At 36.3% G+C, this 25,966-nt stretch overlaps 1 protein-coding gene across 17 annotated transcripts in view; it reads right to left on the reverse strand.

Annotated features, from left to right (window-relative positions):
• The window catches only part of LOC756989 (glucose-6-phosphate exchanger SLC37A2), a 40,167-nt gene extending 18,268 nt beyond the window's left edge, over positions 1-21,899 (reverse strand). For all 17 annotated transcript variants that reach the window (XR_004062664.1, XR_004062662.1, XR_004062665.1 and 14 more), the window contains exons 1-9: positions 21,754-21,899; positions 14,888-14,969; positions 13,807-13,930; positions 9,288-9,366; positions 7,661-7,873; positions 5,139-5,305; positions 3,952-4,010; positions 2,613-2,717; positions 1,356-1,446 (exon numbers count right to left, since the gene is read on the reverse strand). Coding sequence is in view for 14 of the 17 variants with exons in the window: in XM_030977902.1 (XP_030833762.1) it covers positions 1,356-1,446; positions 2,613-2,717; positions 3,952-4,010; positions 5,139-5,305; positions 7,661-7,873; positions 9,288-9,366; positions 13,807-13,930; positions 14,888-14,969; positions 21,754-21,821 (988 nt within the window). In the remaining 3 variants the exon portion in view is untranslated. The remainder of the gene's footprint in view (positions 1-1,355; positions 1,447-2,612; positions 2,718-3,951; positions 4,011-5,138; positions 5,306-7,660; positions 7,874-9,287; positions 9,367-13,806; positions 13,931-14,887; positions 14,970-21,753) is intronic.
• Positions 21,900-25,966: the final 4,067 nt, after the last annotated feature.

The following is a 25,966-nucleotide window of genomic DNA, read 5'->3' on the forward strand; positions in this document are numbered from 1 at the left end:
AGAGAGAGATATAGATATAAAGAGAGGCAAGGAAAGGGATGGAGAGAGAGAGAGAGAGATAGAGAGTAATTTACATGAGACAATTGTTTACTTTGTAAATCGAACTTGACCCCAACTACAAATCTCATTTAGAAAGTATACATAGTAAGGCTACAAAAGTTTCTTTTCCCACACATTATCAGTAGTACCAGTAGGCCTATTGTATGCAAATTACTCACAGCAAAATATCTCCCAAGTTAAATCTGATAAGTACTTATAACCTACCATATATACACAAATCACTGAATCACTTAATGCAAGTTTGTTGGTATGCAACATGAATACCAAATTGTATAGTAAAGCTGCAATAGCTTCTGCTTGAAATTGCTCTTCTTTCAAAATCAGCTTTAAAAATACAGTTATAAAGATAATCCACAATGAGAGACTACTATTTTATTTGTACTCAAATGTGTACACCTTCATTCCTGCCTTTAAAAGGGAAGTACATTCGATATTAAGTTGATTTTTATAAAAGCAGAAAAAAGAGAGAAACAAATTGAAATATACAAAATAGGAAAGTTATGAATTTGTAGTATTTGTCATCGGAGAAACACAACTTTGCAACACTGTGAGGTATCACGCATGCTCCTCTCTAAATTGCACAGTACAGAAAATTTGTTAACTTTCATTAACTTAGTTATTGGTGACGGAATAGATTTTTTTCCATACAGGAGTTGTATAAAAACGTATTTGCATTTTGCAATAATTATATTTAGGGTAAACATATGATTAAAAATTTTCGAAGGTAAAATATAGATTTTTGAGCCACTATCAAACATACAAACAGAGCAAGATATACAGTGTATATAGGTGATTGATACACTTTAAATTTCATTTTGATCCTAGACTATGTTTCATATAAAAGTTGTTTTCAATAAAAAAAAAAAAAAGAAGCTAAATATTCTCTGACAAATTAGCTCTCAGCCAATCGGATGCCATAATTACAGTAGCTTTATATAGAGTGGTGAAGTGTGACATCATCAACAAATTATTTTTGCAATTTCTCAATTTTTTTTCTTCATTTTTCGGTTATGAGCCAGAGCATTATAACAGCTATAGGAAATCTATTTATTCAGATGGTCATATCTCAGCCAATACAGGTGTGTACTTAACATATTCAATTGGTTTTAGACATTTGGACATTATTTTTGATGATCTTTCGGAAAATGAAGACAAAATTGAGAAATTCCAAAAATAGATTTGTATGATGTCACAGCTTCGGTACTCCATAACAGTCACTGTAACAAGCTTGTTATTGATATCAATTTTTATGGAACAGAGCCCAGGTTTGATAGTACATATACACAGTGACTCACATGTTGAATGAATGTACGCAGGTAACCAATACAGGAATGTGTAGCTGACTAGTTTGGCAAAGAAGAGACAGAGGGAGAACTCGATCACACCCTGAAAACAGAAACAAAACATTAATGATATTAGTAGCAAATTAGTTTCTATGTTTTATATTATAAGGCCCTCTGCTACTTACATGTACAACAATCCCTGATTACTAATGGGTCCACTCAAGAGAAGACAAAGTATATACAAAATAAGTCTTAAAGGGGAAGTCCACCTGATTATTAAATTGGTTTACATACATGTAGATGTAGAAAAATGGGAGGAACAAGTCAGTAAAAGCTTGAGCAAAATGTATGAACTTTGGAAGTTGCGATGGATCAAAAAAAAATTGGCAATAGAAATAGAAATTATTTATTAATAAAATTTTTATCCCAGCCAAACAAAATACATACAGTCTATTCCAGTCACGACTAACATACAATAATATCCAGGTACACAAACTATAGTTTAAGAACATACAAATCAAATAGTCAGTGTTTGCCTAGACATTTGGAGAGTTAGGTAAATGTGATGTTTAGGATCAAAGTGAGAAGCATAGGTCAACTGTTTCGCACTAGTTTAGGATAATTTCTCATGAAATAAAATCTGTTCATCAGAACTCAAGTTTAGCTTCACAGGCCCTTTGGTATTTTGGCAAATGTTTGGAGAAAACAAGTAGAATAAAGAATATGCAAACAGTGACAGGTAAAACAGAAAACAATCTTATCAGTACTCTGGTAACTATGTTTAACTTGAGCCCTGGTTATCAGAAATAGGATACACAGATACAGTCCTATGTGGGTTATACCCTCCAAAACACTTCCTTTATAGGCTATTCTTACTAGAGCTGGGTTCACATGAGAGTCCACAAAATTAAATTTTTGATTTTCAAAGTGAGATTGATGTGTATTTGTTACTAGAGCCAGGTTCACATGAAAGTCCACACAAATAAAGCTTAGCTTTTGCTTCATTTGAGAGTCCACAAAATTGAAGTTTACCTGTGCCTCTCTGCTTGGTCAGACTTATTTTTTTACATGTGCAATTCCATGATATCCGGAAACAGTTAAATAATCTCAAAGCATTTGGTGATGATAGATACATTGTGGCACAGGAAGATTACTTGTGAGGCATATACAGAGTTTAAAGGGCTTGTAACAAGACTGAACTACAATATTTGCGGGGAGCTTCTCAAGGCTCATCATATTTTTCTCTTTGAGAAATACGGATCCACTCACTGGAATTTGAAGAGCTCCCCAAAATGTGATTGCCTTTATATCTTCTGGTTTAGCCTGTTCCTCTCTCCTCGAATGAACTGCTTCTCCATCATCTGAATATTCATTCTAAGAAAGAAAAGAAAAAAGGAAGGGAAAACCACTATAAACAAAAAGAAAGTGTAAGATTAATCTTCTTCATCTTTGGATTATTCATTCAAATTATCATAATTGGAAACGCTTCAGGATATAAATGAAAGGAAATACAGTCAAACCTGTCTATTATGGCTGCCCAAGGGAAACACAAAAAGTGGTCTTTGCAGACACGTTCCTTTTAATAGTACATGTTTCAATGAGAAACTCTTTTCAAGGGAAACAAAAAATGTAGTCTTTGCCCGGCCCCCCCCACTCCGAGAACGGACGGACCCCATGCGTGTTACCAAAATGTCCTTTCGTAACAAAAGAAAAAGGTCGAAACGTATTGACTTTACACACCGGACTTTTGCTGAAAAGGGGGGGGGGGGGGGGGGGTGCTGAAAAAGGCTTGTATAACAAAAGAAAAAAGGTTGACCCGTATTGACTTTACACTCCGGACTTTTGCTGAAAAGGGGGGGTCGCTTGGAACACGCATATGCGTACCCTAAATAACACTGAGTGGGGGGGGGGGGGGGGGGCGGGAGTCTTTGTAGACAGGTGGCACCAGGTTTGACTGTATACAGTTATATCAATCATAGGAGCCAAATACTGTTTCTCTTTCAACTTCAACATCCTAACAAGGTCTGTGTGTCATTTGAACAGGGCTATACTGAAACTACATCATTTTAACATCTTAATTTGCCTGTTAATTTAGTCTAAATGTCGACAGACTTTCATGTATCAACATGCACAAGAAGGTCATCACAATCAAGTACATGTACGCATGATATAGCAATATACTGTATACAATGACATAATATAACAAATAATATAACAATTCGGAAGCAGTAATCAAAATGTGAATTACCATCCACACCCATAGTTTACATATTTGTACAGTTTACATTAAATCTATTATTGGATTGTTTTTTTGGCAGGATGTTTCATAATGGGTTTTTTGGGTAGACTTTCTCTATAGAGATTAACTTACTTTTGTCCAACCATGATGTCACCTCAATCAATATTTTGGATTTGAGTATCAATCAAGAAAAATATTTAGAAGTTCAGTATCACCGTACCATAATATTTTGACAATGAACAGGTGAAAAAGAGTTGACAAGCATGTGCCCATGTCTCATGCATGTACTAATTTACTTCTTTAAATATATCTGGTGGATTCTTCAATTTTTTGCTTTGATAATGAAGAAATGATATCAATGATACTTACAGGATCAGGGGATGGTACCGGTAAACTATTGGTTGGCTTGCAGTCAATATCAGAAGGATCTAAATAAAGAAGAAATAAAAGAAAAAAGAGGGGGGAAAAAAATCAGATTAATTCATTATAGCGCAGCTACTACTGGTATAAACACAACAACAACAACCAAAGAGAATGAGACTGCCAGCTCAGGGGGGTGTTTCACAAAGCCTTTTTTCAATGACAAATGACAAAAGTCAGTGACAAATCTGCTGATAACCAAACAGAAGCAAGGATTTCAGTAGCTTATAACAAAAACTGTCATTTGTCACTGATGACAAGTTTTGTGAAACACCCCCAGGAGACTCTAAGGGAAGCAGTGTTTACATGTATGCAGACAAGAAGGAATAGAAATTAAATGTCTGAACAAACACTTGACCATTCCAAAGCTAGCTAAGAGAAGGTTATGTCTTTTCCCGATTGGTCAGTCATTTTATTGAGCTCCAGAAAGTTGACTCCCATAAAGATCGTACATGCAAAGGAAACATGTAGAGCTTCAAAGACCTTTAAAGGGGGGTGATGGCTCAGGTGTAGAGTAGTGGTCTCATTACCGGTAGGTCCCGGGTTAAAAACCAAGTCAATGCGCTAGTGCCCTTTCAAATAAAGGTATTAATCCACATTACCAAGGCCCACGGAGAGGACTTAAAGCCGTCGGTCCCTTGGCTGCTCACTCACAAGAATGCTAGTTCTTTTGCAGTCTGGTAAAACAAACAAATCAACCAATAAAAGATAGCTTCGTAATTTGACCTATGACCGCGGTTACACACGTGCATACATGTAAGTGCATATTACAACTATCTGTCTCAGTACGCTCTGGACCATTCCATTCATATCCTGGGGGTGTTTCACAAAGATCCTAAGTTGAACTTATCTCTAAGTTGGACTAATAGAAAGCCAATAGCATCTTTGAAAATATTTTATAATTTATTTTAAAAGGCATAAAATGTTGATTCAAATCATTCATATTTTCTATTATCATGGGAGATTTCATGTTCTTGACGTGGAATTTATGAAAAGTCAAAAATACTTGAATTTTTACTTTTAAATATATTTCATTATAAGACTACAAATGGCTCTCCATAATTTTCAAGTCCAACTTACAACTTAAGTTTGACTTAGAATCTTTATGAAAAAGCCCCCTAGAGTGGTTTACTTACAAACTATGAGGAAGAGGAAGATGATGACCCCCATCCCCCCGATGATGAAACCGGGAACGACGAAGGACCAGCCCCAAGCTTTGTCCACGAATATCCCTGCCACCAGAGAGCCTAAGATGTTCCCGAGGCTGGTGTGGGTGTTCCAGACACCCAAAATCAGTCCTCTCCTGTTTGGGGGATAATTCCAAATAATAATAATAATAATAATAATAATAATAATAATAGCTGACATCTATAATGCACCTAATACTTTGTTTCTAGGCGCAGCACATAATTTTACCCTGGTCATCGGATTCAGGATTACCCGCAACACAATGCAAGCACATTTTCCACTCCCAGGGGAACATTCCAGCCTGTCGCCATTTTACAAGCGCCACTTGCTAATCCAACCACATTAACTTTCTCATCCTACCGGGTACCCATTTAGCACCTGGGTGGATAGTGGCAAATGTACATCAATGTCTTGCCAAAGGACATTAGTGCCGCGGCGGGACTTGAACCGAGGACCTTGCGATCGACAGTCCGGTGACGTATCCACTCGACCACAACACCTCTAAAAATGTGACGAGGGATCTAGGGCAGGAATTTGGGGTACCTTTTTTATTTGAGTTACCTCTCAAATTTTGGATGGGCACCCAGGTCCCCCAAAATGATATAACAAAAAACACCTGCTAGATCTACATGTTCCTATAAACATGCTTACATTTGACCATTTGTAACAGCAAATTATCTCCAGGGCCTTTGTCTTGTAAGAGTCAATATCAATTGCAACTTATTTACAATTGATATCAATCACAACTACATGTATGTATAAAGAGATAGGAGTCTGCAAATTTGTGATTAATTGGAGGACTTGCGATTGATTTGGATCAATCGTAACTCTTAGTAAGAAGGGGCCCAGATATACTTGCATACCTTGGTTAATATCGGAATATCTCACATGACATTATATTTATCCATATTTGTTGATGTTTAGTGCTACTTTCATGCTTGTGAAGGTAAAGGGGTAAAAATAGAAAGGGAACAAGCTTGCCACCATTTCGATTCGTGCAGGCTGAAAACAATCAGGTTGAAAAAAAGAAGGGCTAAAAAAAAAATTGTCCCAGCTCTAATAGGACCTGAACATCATCAAGACCCAGTTTACAGGCACAAACCCTCTTCACTCACAACATGTAACAGAAGGCACAGAGAGGCTGAAAGGTGAGACTACTGTAGATAGAAACAGCACTTGAAATCCTAACTATTAATATCTTATGAGTAATGATAAATCATTAAAAAATTAAAAAAGGCCGGGTGAAGCAGTTCACCCAATGTATAGTTACTTTTCACAAAAAAGGAGGTAAGTGGGCATTTTAGGCCAGATGCTAGTTTAACACAACACACTAAAAACAAATATAGTGTACTTGAGAGGGAAGCTTCCCCTGAAAACCCATGTACATGTACGAAACAAAAGTCCTCTAGACTGAAACTTACAAACAAAACTTTTCAGTTTCTATACATGCACAGAAATGAAAATACACACGTCAACCACTTCAATTTCTATCACAATTTCTTTCGATTGTCAGTTTATCATGACTCATGAAATATTAATAGGTTTGATTTGATATGATTTATGATAAAAAACATTCAAATAGCAGCCAGAGGCTAAAACAAATTGAATTTACAAAAGATACATACAAAAGCATAACAAATATAAATGGCAATTCACAATGAATAATCAAGGATAGGATAACAGAAAAGAAAGAGAAACAAGAGAAGAGATTGAAACGGATGACTAGAGGATAATAGAAGGAGAACGAGTATCAGAAGGCAATAAGACAAATGTGGTAGAAGATTAGAAGGACTGGTAAGACAATAAGAGAGAGAGAGAGTAGAGAAATGAGGTTGAATCTGGAGAGCAGTTTTTGGCTAGCCTCACATGTCAGGCTCTCCTATGCTTGTGTCAAATCAACTTTATCTGTCAAAAAAATAGTAGATACTGTTGGTTGCTTGCAGGAAGGCTATTACCGCCATTGACAATAACCCTTTCATTTGATATCTACACTGTTGCAAACCAATCACCTCTTTTCATAAAATGATTGTGCCAATATGATTTATCATTATTATCATTACTATTATTACTTTATTATTATAATTATAATGATAGTCATTGTTATTTTATTATTATCATTATTATTATTATTATTATCGTTATTATGATCATCATCATCATCCTCATCATTATTTTTATTCTTATTGTTATTCTTATTATTATCATTATTATTATCATCATTAATCATTATCATTATCATTATTATTATCATTATCGTCATTATTATATTCTTTCTTATACATTACTAGTCACGTTCTGCATGAGCACTTACCTTCCTTTTCCAAACCAGTTGGCAACTATCGCCACCACGCTCGGCCATCCGGTAGCCTGAAATAGACCACCTATGATCTGCATGACAATGATGATGGTGATGGTAGTGATAATAATAATGATGATGATAGTGATACAAACAATCCACAAAGTACCTTACCTTCCTTTTCCAAACCAGTTGGCGACTATCGCCACCACGCTCGGCCATCCGGTAGCCTGGAATAGACCGCCTATGATCTGCATGATGATGAAGTAGTAGAAGCTATGGATATTCCAGAAGTAAGCCATGCCGACCATCGCCGTCCAGAACCCGGAAGCGATCATCCCGAACGACAGGAAGTACCGCAAATCCACGCGCTCACCGATGTGACCACTATATGGAATATCAAGAGAAAGATGGATACATTAGAAGTTCTGGGCCCTGTAACATCTTTAAAAAAGTGATTAATTGCATGTTCTCAAATTGATAGCATCTCATTATTCAATCGCAACTTTACATCAATGGCAACTAAAAAGTCCATTTAAAGTAGAGATGCAATTACTTGCTGCAAGATTGGAGTTACGTTACATTTTCTTACTATCGTTGTAGGTCAATTTTTATGTTACAGGGCCTTGATCATGTTAACCCTATCTAGCCCGGGGGGGGGGGGGGGCCTTTAAAAGCCCCCCCTCCTCGACATTTTTCGCGAAAATTTTTTTAACAAAAAAATTATTGTACTGAAATTTTGTGACTTTTTTCTTTCGAGTCATGCGCATCTTTTGAAAGAATTTTTTTTGAAAATCGGACCTACTGTACAACCATTACAAAGTCACGTGTCCTTTTGTCTTTGCATGTCAGCCCGAAAATCGCTCATTTTTGTGATTTGTGTACAAAACATATGGAAATCTCATTTTTCAAATAAAGAGATAAAAAACATTGGCTATTATAGTTTAGGTGTTTATTTTGGGGTCAAAATAGTTGAATTATAGTTGGAAATGAAACAACAAAAACAAAGAAATACATAAGAAATTATCAAAACAATAGATAACATAAGGAATAACCTGGCTCTTCCAATTTTGTTGGCTGTATTATTATCCCAAATGATCTAAATAATATAAGTCATTTCACGGCCGAGATCATGGGGGGGGGGGGGGGCATAGAAGCCCCCCCCCCCCCCCCCCCCTCATTGTAAAATCGATCAGAAAAGGTTGATCATCTAGCATAGATGTACTGCAAGGTTCTGGAATCATCCAAATGATAAGAAATTTGCCCAAGTCTTCATAAAGTTAGAATCACTGTACACAGAAAGATGTATATGGGACTACACAGTACACACACGTGCGCGACACATGCATTTGTATCTCTCAACAGGTGAGAGATTTACCAAATATATCAATTAGTAGGTGGTTTCCCGTCAACATTTTTATCATGTATTATTCAAAACACATTCTTTCACATGATTGGTAATAAGAGCTTGCATTTCATTTTTGAAATTGGGGCGTTTCCAATACTGGCCTTTACCTTTAATTGATAATGCCAATTTCTTTGAAGTATATTATTTAAATGAAAACTATTACCAGTAAATAAATGATATACATCATTGAAACATTTTACATAGAATTATCATTAAAAACGTAAATAAATTTTGGATTAACTCTGTTTTCATTGTCGATATACATGTAGGTCATAATATTTGGGAAATAACTTCACAATGCAGAAAAAAAACATCATTTAACTGCTAACCGAACGAAAAGGGTTGGCTTTCCAATGACCTTTTAAAAGTACACGTAATCTACGAGGTGTGTACCTTACAAACATTCCAACAGCGTAGGCAAACAGGTAGGCATAGTCCAGACTCCCTAAGAGTATGTTGGCATTTCCACCACCTGAAAAACAACAAATGATAACAAACAGGTGTTTACAGTATGTACTGTACGTACTACATGTATTATGGTAAATGAAATTCATTGTATTTAAAGGCCCACTGTACCACTTGTAGCTACAGTGTACTTGCTCCCTCTATATAGAAACAATGCCTAATCGGTGACCATTGTTTCCCCATGATCCTCTTTTTCGTATGTTAATTGAGAGCTGAGTTGATGAGATATAGCCACATGTCAGTGACCTTCCTGTGTGGTCTAATCTCTCCTAGCCAAACTAGTACAGATGGCCTTTAATGTATCCATTATCAAAGGCCATTTAATAAAAGAGGAAGTTGAGTTCTGGTAAATAAGAAAAGAAAAATTTCTAAGGCTGTGCACAACAGTGTAATGAGGTACCCGAGTACACTCCTATGTTTACAAGCGAATACTCGAGTATTCGGACGCCATGTTTTTTTTTTGTTTTTTTTGTTTTTTTAATTTTTTTTAATTTTTTTTTAATTTTTTTTTATTATTATTATTATTATTATTTTTTTTTTTTGCCACCACCATACATACAACTGGAGCAGTATCCCAGTTCTGTCGCCGAAAACGCATGCAATTTTACTTTGAGTTGCAGTTGAAGGCGCCGATTTAATAATAATAATAACAGTGAACAATGCTGTTTTAAAAACCAAGGATGGCAGAATAATCCATTTTCCTCCAAGTCCAAGCAGAAATCCAGACATTTGGTCCCAGTTTCTGAGTGGTGAGTTTGACAGTGCTTGTGTTGGGAAACATTTTTACCGACGGCACCATGCCAGCGGCCGCCGCTCACCCAGGCACGGGTAAGCGTCGGCCTGGACATTTTTTTTGCGGCCGAATATTCGGGTACGAGAAATCGTACCCGAGTAGTTGTCAACCGTGCGGGTACTCGAGCATTCGACTACCCTTCACAGCCTTAAAAATTTCTCATATGTTAGTTTGGAATTTCATAGCAGAAATGTCCTTTGATTTGAATATAGGATTTCGAGTGACTTGATAATCAAAATGATAAGAAATTGCTGAAAAGTTGCAACCAAACATAATATAGCTTCAAGTCACATAGATGTACACATTTCAGTGTGCAGTGCGTGTGATCTCCTGCAAGGCCCAATTTAGTGTCAAAAACAGAGTAATGTGAGAGAAGAGTTTCCTAAAATAATTGGAACAAGGTCAATGCTAATCACATGAGCCAACTATGACAGCCATTCAGATTTTATCGTGCTAAGTGTTGCGCTAGTCTGCAGTCATTAAACCCTTTCCACTTGTCATACATGTAGACCAGTTTGTGTGCAGTTACATACATGTACATACATACAGTACAAATTAATTAGACTGGATAGTCTTTGTGTAGTTGTCGATCAATAGATCACCATACATGCCAACATTTGAAAATCAGAAATCTGTACAAATTATGCTATTTAAAAAAAAAAGAGGAACAATCCTAACTCTCCTATTCAATACTACAGACAAATTTGTACAGGAAGAGGAACACCTGCATTAAAATGATAATTATCTTCTCCCAAAAAGAGGAATGTTCCTCTTTAATCTGAACAGTTGGCATGTATGGATCACTACAAGCCTATTTCATGTTTACAATATAACAACATAAACACATTTTCTAGTATTCGGGTATGTAGTCAACAGTTATGACAAATTAAGCAAGACAAAAAGTTACATGGTGATTTTACACAAACCTGGCGCTATTACTATTAGCCTGTGAAAAAATGATTTGCATACATTTATGTACAATTTGCACATTTGTTTACAAGTACAAACGGTGACCGACTGTACGATGGGCCTTAGAATTAATGCTGACACATTGGCCTAATTTGCATGCGAGCCTGAACTGTCTAGTTTTGGCCTCTGTGTACTAAAATTACTGGTAGCCTACAGGACATGTACTGTACAGTACTGTAGGCCTACTTGTATGATAGATATATGGCACAGAGGATAAAAGCTTTTGCTAAATGCTTTTGGTGATGACTTTGTTTGTAGACAATGCAGGTACTGTCCTACATTGTACACGTAGTTGGCAAACTTTAGAAAGCTAGCCTTTTAATAATTAGATTGATTTATATAGTGCAGCTACTACAGTGTATTGTAAGTATACCCAGGGACATGCTATACTCTACTGTGCTGTTATGAAAACAAAACTCCTATAACGGTGCTACTTTACAAACACACATTTAATCAGATTTTTTCTTCGAACTATTCAAAAAGGTCCTGAAACAGTGGGTCTGCAACAAAACTTTGAAGCTTTGAAACTTTGTCTCCTAACTATTTCTTAGACCTAAGATGTTGTGTCTGTATGGAGAAAGAAGGATGTTACATGTAGTTCATACAGAGTTTAAAGGTACTATGTCCCTTTTGCAGCCAACCTCAAATTCTGTAGAACTTCGCAGGAATTATGAATATGTCATGTATGTTCTATCTGTGAAAATTTAAACGTTAGCAGTGTCCTCATATTCAAATTATGCAAGGAAACCTGTTTACTTGCTAGACTTCACTGTCAGACACTGTTGAATGACTGACTGGCCTTTTTTCTTCTTTGGTAATAACACACATGAAAAGAGTTGTAAAGTGTACATGAGCATTTGTCTACATCAATAACCCACTTCTTGTGATGGCCAAGATTAAACTGATTGAATCTTTGCGCAGCATGAAACGTATGACCATTTGGTACAATTGTCTGAAAATCAAGACTATTACTTTTGGGCTCTATAGCCCTAAAGTCGATTTGACAACTAATAGTCATTATTTTCCCACTTGAAGACATTTTCAAGCCCTACCTTTTTTAGGGAAGTTCTAAATTGGTATTATCTTTCAAATGCAGTTGGAATTTAACTTTTTCATTTTTTGGGCCTGCAAATGGGACATACTGTAGTACCTTTAACACCCTTTACTTATGGCTCTGAACAGACAATATCTCTTCAAAAGGAATTTGGGTGGCAGTCCACTTTGGCTAGCAAAATCGGCAGGAAAACAATTGGCTTAACCTTGACCTGTACATGGGGGGGGGGGGGGGGGAGAGATGCCTCTAGAATATATTACAATAAAAAGCAATTAAGAAATCTTAATCTCTTGTCAGCTTCATATCAAATCCATATCGAAACCCATACTTCAAACAATGCCCTGTAGGATATACATGTAAAAGCATTTGCCCTTTTATTGTATTCCAAGGATGAGTAATCACTTGATATGACCACTAGTAATACGTTTTTTCAAGTACCCCTATATTCAATTTCAAATGGCCATGTTCCGGAACACAGCAATTTGTTAGCAAAATAGTAATATGTTTACGTTCAGCTGAGTTTTGTAGGTTTTCATGATGGGACTATCATAAGTGCACTTCAGTTGTATGGCAAACACATAGACGTAAGTTTAATAGTCCATAAATGGACTGTTGGTGTTTTTTTGTTTTTTGTTAAGGTTCAAAAGGGGGGCAAAATAAAGGGAAGAATAAGAAATGCTAATGAAATTATTACAAAGCTATGAAGTATTGTGTCTTGAATGAGCTCTGAAAAGAATTTTAAAGCTCAAAGTTAGTAGGGGGTGATCTGTATCGTACTGTATCTACCCGTCAAAATGACTTTCAGTCTATAGAATAGTTTTGAAAGGCTCGTTCATATTAGCAACTGTGTTTGTTTTTTTGTGCTCTAGCTGTTTTGTATATAATGACATCTAGGCGTGATGACACTCCAAGTTTCTATATACTGTAGATCTAATAATAAACATATGGTACATATGAATAGGCCTTTAGTTGCATGCAGCTCCTTTTTTCCATTCCAACTTGCCTTACAAGCATGTTTAAAGATACAGATACGTGAAGTGAATTATAAAAAAAATCAGTTTTTTACTGCATCACATGCAAATGAGTTTACTAAGGTTTTGAATACCGGTGACTTTGGTGTGACTTCCTGGAAATACAGTGTACATGTACCAGCACTCTAGACTTGTTCTAGTGTGTAAGCCTATAGAGTAGGGTCATTCATACTGTCAGCCTATACAGTAGGGGCATTCATACTGTAAGCAAAAACCATGGGCTTTTCTCACATCCAGCAGCTTTCTCTGAAGTTTCTAGGCAACTAACCACAAACAACTGAATAGAAAAACTCACCTCTGGGACTTTATTTTCATTTTCAAATTGAAAACTCCATCAGTTTTTTGCAGGGTAAATGCTTACTTTCAAAACACAGGTGAATTATTCTGATTTTGCAGCATGTGACTCTCACCACTTCTGCACTTTCACATGCAGAGCAAAGCCGAGCCATGAACGGGCACTACTAAAACAAAAAAAGAATTGGCAAACAAATACTGATATTTAAGGGTTAAATTAAAAGAAATGGTAGTTTAGAAAAGAAAACAATGCTTTAAATTGTTTTGTTTGTCAGTGTAAATGGGCCCTAGTATGTGTACACTTACCAAAGGGGGCCCAGCAGCACCAGCAGCTATCGTTAACATTGCTGCTGTTGCTCTCAAAGACGGGAAAGAATGGGATGCTAGCATCATCGTCATCGTACTTGGAGCAGTTTGAGTGCAGAACACCCTGAAAGATGAATGAAAATGTGTTATAAACAGGGGTGATAGTGGGCACTAAATTATTTTTTTTTTTTAAATTCCCCCTCAACCACGCCCCCCTTTTAAGTAAAAAAAAGAAGAAGGAGGATTCGGGGGGGGGGGGGGGGGAATGGCATCCAAAAACATTCCCCCTCTTTTGGGTAGGTAAGAAAATTGGGGGAAAATAGAAAAAATAAGGGAAAATCAGTAAAATCAGGATAAAATAGGGAAGAAAACAACAACAACAACAACAAAAATCAGGGGAAAAAAAATCTGGAAAAATAAAAAAAATAATCAGGTAATTATCAGACCTGTATAAAGTAATCAGCATTCCTAACTCCCTCTTATGAAATTGTATTTATGTTGAGATTGATGAATTCCAATGTTACTGGTTACCAGTAACTTGCTACTATGTCCATCAATACAAACATGTTGTCAGCATGTTACTTATATTGCATCAATAAACAATTGAGAGAGAGAGAGAGAGAGAGAGAAGGATGAGAGAGAGAGGAGGAGAGAGAGTGAAAAAAGAGGGGGATGGGCGAGAGAAAGAGAGGTACAATGTAGGGGGCAGGAGGAGAGAGAGGAAGAGAGAGAGAGAGGAAGAGAGAGAATAAAAAAAGAGGGGAGTGGGGGACAGAGAGAGAGGATAGAGGGGATGAGGAGAGAAAGAGAGACGGACAGACAAACAGCTTGAGAGGATGTAAGTGAGTCAGAGAGAATAAAATAACAAAATCCAACATAACATCTACAGTGAGGCAGGGTAAGAATGTTATTTTTCTAAATGTAGTACATGAAGGGAAATGAAACTCCCAATCTCACAGCACAGGACAAGCGAACCTACAGGATGTTGATGGTTTCCTAACATCCTGCAGGCTTCAACAATGTATTTAGTATAAGAAATAAAGATAAACATACATGTAGAATGTCTGTTTAATACACTCACCTTTACAACCCCAATAGGTTTTCTTGATAGATGGTATGTGGTGTAAGCTAGGAATGTCAGAACCAGGATGTACCCTTTGTACCTGCAAAGGAAATTACAGAAAATCTTCAGTTCTAGTAACGATCAATAATAGTAATAGGTCCATTAATATCTGAAGTAGAGCTACTACATGTATATACTGTACCTGTATACTCTACTGCGCTTAATACAGAGTATAATTATTACCCTGGCGGTAGCTGAGCTGCCATAATAAGGCGCTAGAGCCTAGAGCATTCAAGGAATTTCTTCCTACCGGGTACCTGTTATCCGGGTGGAGAGTGGCAAATGTAGATTAATGTCTTGCCAAAGGACATACATGTAAGTGCTGCATTGGGACTTGAACCACACAAAAAATGTGATCCGAAGCCCTGTTAGATATCCACTAGACTGTGACACCTCTAGACCTAAAAAAAAAACATGTTGAATTACCCTTTAGGTGCCAAAACATAGGTCAGTCGGTCAGAATTTTTTTTAAATCTTTTTTCTTCCGTTTTTTTCTTCTGTTTTTTTCTCCATATTTCTCAGCTTTGAAGGCGTGAATATTTTTTTTCTCTAAAAAACAGAAGACAAAAAAAAGATTTTTTTATTTATTTTTTTAAAGCCGACCATGTAAAGATTTTTGAGTCGATCGCAAAGGGCAATACAACATCTCTTTTTGTAAGGCCCTATGATAAATAATAACAGTATCATACACAATGATCTAACACAATAACAAAATGAACAATAATAGAAAGAAACTGTAATTCAAGCTTTATTATTTACATCACTTGTTTTAATATACATGTACTACTAATATCATAATTCAACTTGGTATTCTAACATTACAAGTACCGTTTATTCCCCTTTACAATATTTAGTGCTTATTTGTAACCATTGCATGTACCGGTACATGTACATGTACAGTATATAACGTGCAGTTCAAATGACTATGGGGCTAAGTCAAGAGAAAATGTTGAAAACACTTTTTTCTTGTCAATAGTAGATCTTTCATTTGTTTGAATGATTGATCTGCAAGGAGTGCCAAATGATTCTGAAAGAAAATGTGTATTTGCTGAGTACATGTGTGTAAATAGACATTCCCTAAATTTTCAGGACTATTGTCAATGCAAGGCAATGTTCATTGGCGAACCATAAACCTAACTTTAACGCTGTCTCATGTTCATGTACATGTACATTATCCATGTTTTCACTATTTTAATTGTTTCTTAACTGAATACTGTAGCCTTAAAGCTATAGACAGCATTAAAACCATCACAATTAATTCAGAACACTCTTTAAATCAGTTTTCTCAAAATGAAGCTTACCGTATACATTATTCAGTAATTTAGTATTGTAGAAGTTTTTTCTGTTTACCGGTATTAGGTACTGTATAAAAAGATTTCATTATTACATGTACATGAAACTTTTTTAGTAATGCACAAAATGTATTAAAATGTAATTTATTATCATCAAGTATCATCTACATAGTACATGTACAAGTTGCAAGTAATAATGATTGGCTTCAGCAGGATTTATTTACTTTGGTGGGATCTGCATGTACAGTGTAGATCAAACAAGTGAGAGTATCTGATCAGAACTTCTGTTTACCTCCTATAACAATACTACACCAAAGAAAAATCAAACACTCATGTGTTATATAATGAAAGGGGCTTCCAGAGTCAGTTTAACAAATTCTTATGTTTAAAGGTAAAGACCAGTATTGGAAACGCCCCAATTTCAAAAAATGAAATGGAAGCTCTTATTACCAATCATGTGAAAGGGTATGTTTTGACTAATACATGATGATAAAAAATTTGCCGGGAAACCGCCTACTAATTGATGTATTTGGTAAATTAGTTTATCTATTGGTGTGTGAGAGATAAACGCACGTGTCGTGCACGTGTGCGTAGTCCCATATACATGTACATCTTTCTGTGTACAGTGCTTGTAACTTTACGAAGACTGGGCCAAATTTCTTTGCAGAACCAGAACCTTGCAGTACACACAAATACTTAATATATGCTACATTGTAGATGATCAACCTTTTCTGATCGATTCCACAACGTTTCTTTCACTTTCACGATAACTGGTCTTTATCTTTAATACTCTTTATTCAGTTGATTGCATATGTTCAATGGGCCAAAAAAGTCTGTTAAGAAGATAGATGAGCCCTAGCTGGCTACTTTTCATGGAATCCTACTTTTTCCCAGTTTGCAGACACGAATCCAGGGCCACATTTCACAAAACATTTTTGTTTTGTTATCAGCTACTGAAATCTTTGCTTCTGATTGGTTCTCAGTCTCACCAGATTTATCACTGATTTTTTATTATTTGTTATTGAAAAAAGGCTTTGTGTAACGGGTCCCACCTTGCGCAACAGATTGTATGAACTAAGAGAATATATGCCGATTGTACTGTCTTTTTAAATGCACCCCATAGGCTTTGCACAGTTTTATTTGACACTGCCAGAAACTGACAGAACTAGGCTCTGCTCAAGACTTGATAGAATTGTCTTTAAGTGTCAAATCAGAGACTGTGCCTGCAGAGTGCAGACTAATTTCATCCTATTGCAATCATGTATATTTGTTCGCATTTTTCCTCTTCAGTGTTCCACTCTCACTTATTTCCCAAGCATATTGAATACCGGATTGATACAGGATTTTTTTTTTTTTTTACATGTAGAGAGTACCAAAATAATAACGCATCCTACAACTAGGAAAATTAGCCTGCCAGAATCCCTCGTCAACCAGTATCAGTTAAAAAATACAGAAAGATGAAAAAATGCACAAAAGGTAAACACAAAAAAGGGCAAATTTGAAGAAGTAGAACTCTACCAAATTGAGTGATTTTTTGTTGTTGTTTTTTTTTTTTTTTTGGGGGGGGGGAAATTAAATTATTGACAAAAACAAATTTTATGCTGAAAAAAAAAATCAAACTCCCTCTGACAAGAAATGGTATTCTGTACACCGGCCATTGTATTAATACTGTGGGCATGGAACAAGGACAGTGTCACTTGATCAGCCATTGTTCCGAGATTGTGCTTCTGCACTTTCAACCCCTGAAATCTGTCAACGTTATCATGTGACGGTTCATATTTCAGGATATTTCAACAACGTCATATGACAGTTCTGGTTGTAAACAATGTACCTACACTTACTGTGGGGACTTCCCCACATTCTCTTGGTGATATTTCTTTGGGTGGGTCACAAGTTTGTATTAAAGAACAGTGCAATGCTCCATACTTTACATTAGTGTTCATACATAGAGAGCTGACCAAACCATGGACATTATATACTGCTGGACCAATTCATTTTTCACATTCATACCGGTAGTCTACATGTACATGTATGCATAGATTTTGTCATCGGAAACCTTGACCACAGGGGAAACCCACTTTCTCTGGAAGCTTGGTATTAGATATGATCATGTGATAGTGTTGACATGTGATCATCATGTGATCATCATGAGGAGGACTCTGAGCTTAAAGACGTGGCTATGGTTACTACTAATGCTATTGTCTTGCTAGGGTCAATTCAACCATTGTCTGCTGAATTCCAGATAAAAAACAGACTGGTCTATGGCTTTAAGGGTTTGTGACTAAGGACGAAAGTGGAATTAGAAGAAAGTGGTATACAGGAAATTACTGGTACAGTAGTCTTTGCAAATCAGTCATTTCAATAGTTATTTAATAGTCTTTAGATCAAAGTCAGAAAGTGATACAGAATAAAGTAGTCTTGTTATCAATATCAGTATCGTTTCTTAAGAAAAAGATGATTACCGGTAATTATTAAATCCAATACACTACCGGTATCTAAAGAAAATATCAATGCAAAATATAACATATTAACATATTGTAACAGATTACACAATATAGCCGAGGGCTATTAAAGGCATGATCTGTACAGTTTTTAGACATTAGATCATTTCCAAAGGGGCTCAAGAAAACATACATGTACAATGTACATGTACAAGCCTACAAGTAATTCATTCATTTTCATTTCATCATTTCATGATCATTTCACAAATTGATTGAAAAGGGAAATGGCATTAAATTGGCTTCCTTTCAAATTGTCCGTCAGTGAATGAGCTATCACGCTAAAGTACTGTACGTTTAATAGAAATGAGAGATTAGGCCCAAAGCCAGTGGCAAACACTAAGACAATGCCAAGCCTCATTAACACAAAAGGTCATGGTACATTGTATTCCTTTTTCAAGTTCATATGGCACTTGTACATGTACATGTAGCCTTATGCAGTACTGGTAGTTAGATGAAAGTTAGATGGAAAGCAAACAACATTCAGGAATGAAATGATTGCAATATATTCACTGAGATCATAACCTAGGCTGGGAACCAGAGCACTTATAACACCGAGTTCACATACATGTAGGACTATTTATTCAAATGGTCATATGTGACCCGGCACCACAAAACCAACAAAAAGTCGCAACCAGCGATTCTCCGTAATCAGCTAAAATGTCAATTTAGGTGAAAAAAATAGATTTTTGTTTTTTTGCATTTTCTGAAAGAGTGGTCTTTTCTGTACCTAGTATCAAAATTTGGAAGTCTAAAACATAGTAGAAGATGTGTTTTAAACGGTTTTTCTAGACCAGTTTTTTTCGCACAGCCTTCGGTCTCTTCCAAATTTTGATCACTTTTCCCGAGCGAAATTATCGTAGTCCGGAAATGGTCGGTCGTTGCTAACGGGTCGTTAAAGCTCTCTTTCTCACAATTTAATACCAGTAACCTCCCCCACCTGCTCTTTTCATTCACTAAATTGAAAGGGTTAGGAAGCTTCAATTTGGACAAGTAATATACCATTTTAATGAGGAGAACTTCTTCTTTCATAATCAGATGAAATCAGGAAAATAATTTTTTGCAACTTGTTGGTGGTTTTGTGGTGCCGGGTCACATATAGTTCTCAGCCAATATATTCAATTGGTTTTCGACAATCAGACATTATTTTGTATGTTCTTTTGGAAAATGAAGACAAAATTGAGAAATTCTAAAAATTGATTTTTGATGATGTCACACTTCACCACTCTATTCTGTTTATGAGGTCTGGAATCTGTAGCAAAGGGTTGTTTCTTTCAAAAATCATGCAGCCTTCTCAAGTTCTCATCCATGTCTGTTTGTTTACTTACAGTAAGAGCCAATGCTCTAAACGTAACATTAGGCCTGTCCTCACTAGCTCGGGATAGCCAAATATCCTGCTAACCTGATCGCAAACTATCCAGCTAATTTGCGTCTTCATCAGCGAGATGTTGCAATTAGCAGGATATTTGGTCATGATTGTCTCCCAAGAAATCTTGGGATAGTTTGCAAAATATCCCACTATTTAGCATAATATATTTGTCCGGTGCGTCCTCACCAGACCGAAGACTCGCACTATGCGCGAACGCTGAGCAAATATCTCAAGCTAATTTCTCAAGGTCGAGTTTCAAGTTTTAAGGTCGAATCTCGAGCTGATGAAGACGCCATTAGTAACCTCTGGATTTTTTCCCAAATCAGAAATAGCGGGCTATTAGGCAATCTTGAGATGATGAAGACGCGCCTAGAGTCTGCATTTCAAGTCTGACACGCCCATCCAGATAACAGGGGGTCTGTAATAGGATTAATAGGGGGCTTGGCCTTGGCCTTACGATGGGGATTAGGGCAGGAGATTGTGTGTGTGGGGGGGGGGGGGGTGTGGATGTCACATGAAGGCAGCCAGAGTAAAGCCTAAAGGAAGTCAAAGTAGAGGGAAACTTCAAGAAGTTGTTTCATGTCGTAAATGTATTGCATTGTAGCGATCTATTCATACATTCTTATTATCATATCAATATAAATTCATTATTACAGTCTACAATGTATATTTTATTATCATCATTATTAATTTATCATCATCACTCTTGTTGTTGTTGTTGTACTGTATGTGTAGACCGTAACCAAACTATAACAAGTAGTATCAATAAGGTCAAAACAAACACTGTCACTAGGTATTACTTTATTATGTTCCTCTTCCTTGTGGGAAAGAGGAAAATCACCAAATTCTTTATTTGATCCACTGGTGATATCAGATTTTTCTAAATCTTACCAACTTGTTTGAGAGATATGGAACTGTCTGTGAATTAAGGTTACACACAGGAATTATGATCACATCCCCATATCTGTACAGGGTCTACATACCATAGTCTAGTCATTCCAAAACCATGAAGGAACAAAATTGTAAAAAATATTGAGAAAGCCACACATCGACCGTGGCCTTCACTAAATATATTTGGAAGTTCCCAGATATTTTTATTATTGTTTAAAAAAGAAGAAGCTACATTCTAACATTGTCTACTACATTGCATGTAAAATTAAAGAGGGAACAGACAAACAAGGGGCAAGTTAACTTTTGAAACATGTCAAAAAGAATGACAGTCACAGGAAAAACTTAAACATTATGATTATGAAAATGATGTTATTCTTGCTCCGATTTGTTTGAGCAGTTGAAAAAAATTAATCAGTAGGCTGGTAGGGGTCTAGAGTCTAGATCTAGCCTATCAGGAATATTACAAAATTAAGCATTTAATTAAGGATAAGATAAGGAGTATAAAAGACATTCTTGTTTGATTTAAAAAACGAATCTCAACTTCAAGTTGCGCAGACATAGGGTCTACACGACACGTAGGCCTAGATCTGTACGTAACGATATGGCTCCCGATCTAATGAAGTGCCCAGTACTCCACAGCTGACCGACCCGGCCGCGCGCCGTCAGTGCAGCGAGCAATGGTTGGATAAAATTAGAGCAGGTTAGTTTACGTAACGTTCCTGATGTAGCTGTAGAAAGGGTCAGGAAAATAAACCATACGGACAAATTTCTTACCAGAGATCTCTGTTCCCACATTTAGGAAAATGCTTCACAAGATGATAACCCAATGGAATACGAGCCATTTCACCTCAGGAAGCGATTCGTCAGATTTTCCGACGAATTTTCTTGAGGCTAGTTGCCTCTCTCTCTCGTAATCTGCTCCAACAAACAGCTTGTCAGTAGTAGTAGCCGTCGCGACGCGTCGATCGGATACGGATTTCACACATGTATCCGAAACCGCCGTTCGTTTACGTACATCAAATCCAAAGAGTGTAGGGGGGGGGGGGGGGGGGGGGGGGGGGGGGGGGGGGGGTGCAGGGATCGGGGTATTGTGTACTAACGTGTCGATGTCATGTTATGTTTTTCCAATTTCTCACCGATTTTGAATGTAATTATTTTCTATTTCAACGTCATGCTTTTGATGTCTTTTTTTATTCATGATTTTAATGTAAACGCAATATGTAAAATCCCAGATTGTATTTCCATGTCATTAAATAAAATTGAATTGAATTGAATTATAAGAAGGAGAATCCAGCACTTTAATTTGGGAAGGAAAAGAGGGCCCATATAAGGAGGGGAATTAAAGGGCACAAGGAAAAGGAGCACTTGTCAGAGTAAATGGGGCAAAGCGTCAAGATTCGAATAAGGGCAATCATTAATTAGAAAAGAAATTATGCACTTGTTTAAGTATTAGGGGCACCTATCAGAGATGTAAAGGGGCTCTTATAATAAGGGAAAGGGGCACTTATAGATTATAGATAGATTCGTCAGATTTTCCGACGAATTTTCTTGAGGCTAGTTGCCTCTCTCTCTCGTAATCTGCTCCAACAAACAGCTTGTCAGTAGTAGCCGTCGCGACGCGTCGATCGGATACGGATTTCACACATGTATCCGAAACCGCCGTTCGTTTACGTACATCAAATCCAAAGAGTGTAGGTAGGGGGGGGGGGGGGGGGGTGCAGGGATCGGGGTATTGTGTACTAACGTGTCGATGTCATGTTATGTTTTTCCAATTTCTCACCGATTTTGAATGTAATTATTTTCTATTTCAATGTCATGCTTTTGATGTCTTTTTTTATTCATGATTTTAATGTAAACGCAATATGTAAAATCCCAGATTGTATTTCCATGTCATTGAATAAAATTGAATTGAATTGAATTATAAGAAGGAGAATCCAGCACTTTAATTTGGGAAGGAAAAGAGGGCCCATATAAGGAGGGGAATTAAAGGGCACAAGGAAAAGGAGCACTTGTCAGAGTAAATGGGGCAAAGCGTCAAGATTCGAATAAGGGCAATCATTAATTAGAAAGAAATTATGCACTTGTTTAAGTATTAGGGGCACCTATCAGAGATGTAAAGGGGCTCTTATAATAAGGGAAAGGGGCACTTATAGATTATAAAAGAGAAAAGGGACACTTATACAAAGTGGCATTACGGTAGTCAAAGTAAAAAGGGGTCGTTAGTAGATTGGAATAGGGCAATCATTAGAGAGGAAATGGGGCTCTTATCAAAGTGAAAGGGGCACTTATAAGGAGGGGGAATAAGAAAGGAAAATGGGCAATTTGGGGGTACAATTGTACTTGAAAAAGTGAGAGGGCACCCGTTTGTTATAATTACTACAACCTCGTGATAACAACCTCTTTGGGACCAATGAAACAACCTCTTTGGGACCAATGAAACTACCTCGTTTCAATGAACCTTGATGTATATCAGGAACTTGGTACAAAAAACTTCAAAAATAAGCTTTTAAGCGCAATTTCAATACCCTACTGCCCTATAGAAATCATGTTTGGATTGCAAAATATGTCATTACCAGGTACATGTATAAACAATTAAATGGGTGACAAAAAATGCTGCTAAAATTGCTTTAGCTCGATTTAAAAAAAGGAAAAAGGACGTTGCAATCGCATTCAGGGCTAGAAATATATAAACAACTCCAAATTTGGAGCAGATAAATGTACGTTCTTTTTACAAGTGTGTCTTACATCTGTGTTCTTTATAAAGAGGTTTGACTGTATAAGAAGAAACACTGGGCACAGAAAATATTTAAACAAGACAATTCAGCAAATTTCAATTGCAAAGAAAGAATTTTTATTGAGTTCACTCCTGAGGCAAGGGTGTCTGCGATGGCAAAAATACATTAAAAAGGCAAGAGGAATGCAATGTTATCCAGAAAAAAAAACTTACATGTACGAGAACATTGTATCTAATTGTGTTACTTTGATTTAATACATTTAAATGTAATGTTGGTTTAAAACGGGACATATCGAGTCAGTGGTGGCATTCTAGATATTTTATATCTATTCAGTGCAACTGTAATACATTTATTCAAGGCTACTTTTAAATATTTTGTTATCTTCCTTAATCAGTCAAAATCATAAATTATTTGTCAGAATCTGAGAGCAAATTTGCTTTTAAAGGCATTGTTTCACGAAATATATTTAACAGGACCATTCAGCACATTTCAATAACAAAAAGAAGTAATTTTTATTGAGTTCACTCCTGAGGCAAGGTTGTCTGCGATGGCAAAAATACATTACAAAAGGCAAGAGGAATGCAACGTTATCCAGAAAAAAAAACTTACATGTACAAGAACATTGTATCTGATTTTCTGTCTTCGATTTGATACATTTAAGAGTAATGTTGTTTTAAAACGGGACATATCAGTGGTGAGCTGGTGGCAATCTATATATTTATCTATTCATTGTCACTGTAATACATCGATTCAAAAGTACTTTTACATATTTTTTTTATCTTTCTTAATCAGTCAAAATCATGTGATGTCTGTGATACGCTGTAATATCGAAGCCCTAACAAAAATTGCTCTTCAAAATGATCATGAAGTGCTTCAAAAAAGTAGAAATTTTTGAGCGATCGATTACCATACTCATTTTCCCCAATAGACTGTAGTGTTATAACAAAACTGTTTAAAACCGTTTCTGAAATTTTAAATTCCAATCATAAATATCTTGACAATCAAAGATGCGATTGGCTTGTAAAAGTCATGGGATTTATTTCTGACATAAAGGTTTATAATAATGATTGCAGCACGAACTAAATCAAGGATATTGTTTAGAATCAGAGGCAAACTTACCTAACACCCTTAAAATGACTCGCTAATATTGCCTCGGATTCTGTAATAAAATCCTGGATTTTTCCCATGCTGCAATCATAATTATAAACCTTTAGGTCAGTCAGGAATCCCATGACTTTTACAAGCCGATCGCCTGTCTGACTATCAAGATATTTAGGATTGGAAATCGAAAATTCATTTTTCATTTTCCTTATGGTTTTTATAACACTACAGTATATTGGGGAAAATGAGTATGGTATAAATAAAACCGGTCACTCAAATATTTTTACTTTTTTGAGGCACTTCATGATCATTTAGAAGCGCAATTTTTGTAGAGCTTCAATATTACACCATATCACATAAACCGATAACATACTGTGTAATTAGTACTGCAATGATGTTATACAGGTCTTGAACAGTAGATGGCGCTCTTTCAAAAAAATCTGGCCTTTTCGTGTACAGTGTACACTTTTTGAACGGTACAAAAATGCTGTAGCACAGGGGGTATGCCGCGCGTTTTAAGCCAATAGCAGTCAAGTGCACGGTTAAGTACATTGCATACAGACTAGATACAGACTCATACTAGATCATAGAAACATTTGCTATGTTCTTTCCCAACATAAAAAAGAACTTGTATAGATAAAAATACACAGAGTGATAATTCTTCATTCTTTTTTTAGAATAAAGTGAACAGTAGAGTAATACACAAATATAAAGAGCCATGTTTGCAGCACACTCCAGCTTCATGTGCAAATGCGCTCACTGTCACTGAAATGTCAAATACTGTGTCAAAATAATTTCATAAACAACTATACCGTGTGAGTCAAAAAAAGTTTACACCTAGAAAATTGCTAATTATTTTTAAAATCATCTATGAACAGTAAATTATTATACATATTATGAAAGAGTGTTTGATCCCTAATCATTTGGTACCATTTTTGTGTGGTATGTGTTCACGCTTGGATGAACAGGTGGCATTGTTTGCGAGAATGCAAAAATCTTCTAGGTGTAATTTTTTTTTGGACTCACACTGTATAGGGATCTTGTACATCTAGTTTCCTAAGATAATTATGAACATGTACAATTGCTTGTATTGGAGTTCAAAAATGAAAGGCAAACGCAAGTATAATTTGAGAATTTGCAAATATGAAACA

Source organism: Strongylocentrotus purpuratus, unplaced genomic scaffold, assembly GCF_000002235.5.
Source record: "Strongylocentrotus purpuratus isolate Spur 01 unplaced genomic scaffold, Spur_5.0 spur5_scaffold_1, whole genome shotgun sequence".
In the NCBI taxonomy this organism is placed as follows: domain Eukaryota; kingdom Metazoa; phylum Echinodermata; class Echinoidea; order Camarodonta; family Strongylocentrotidae; genus Strongylocentrotus; species Strongylocentrotus purpuratus.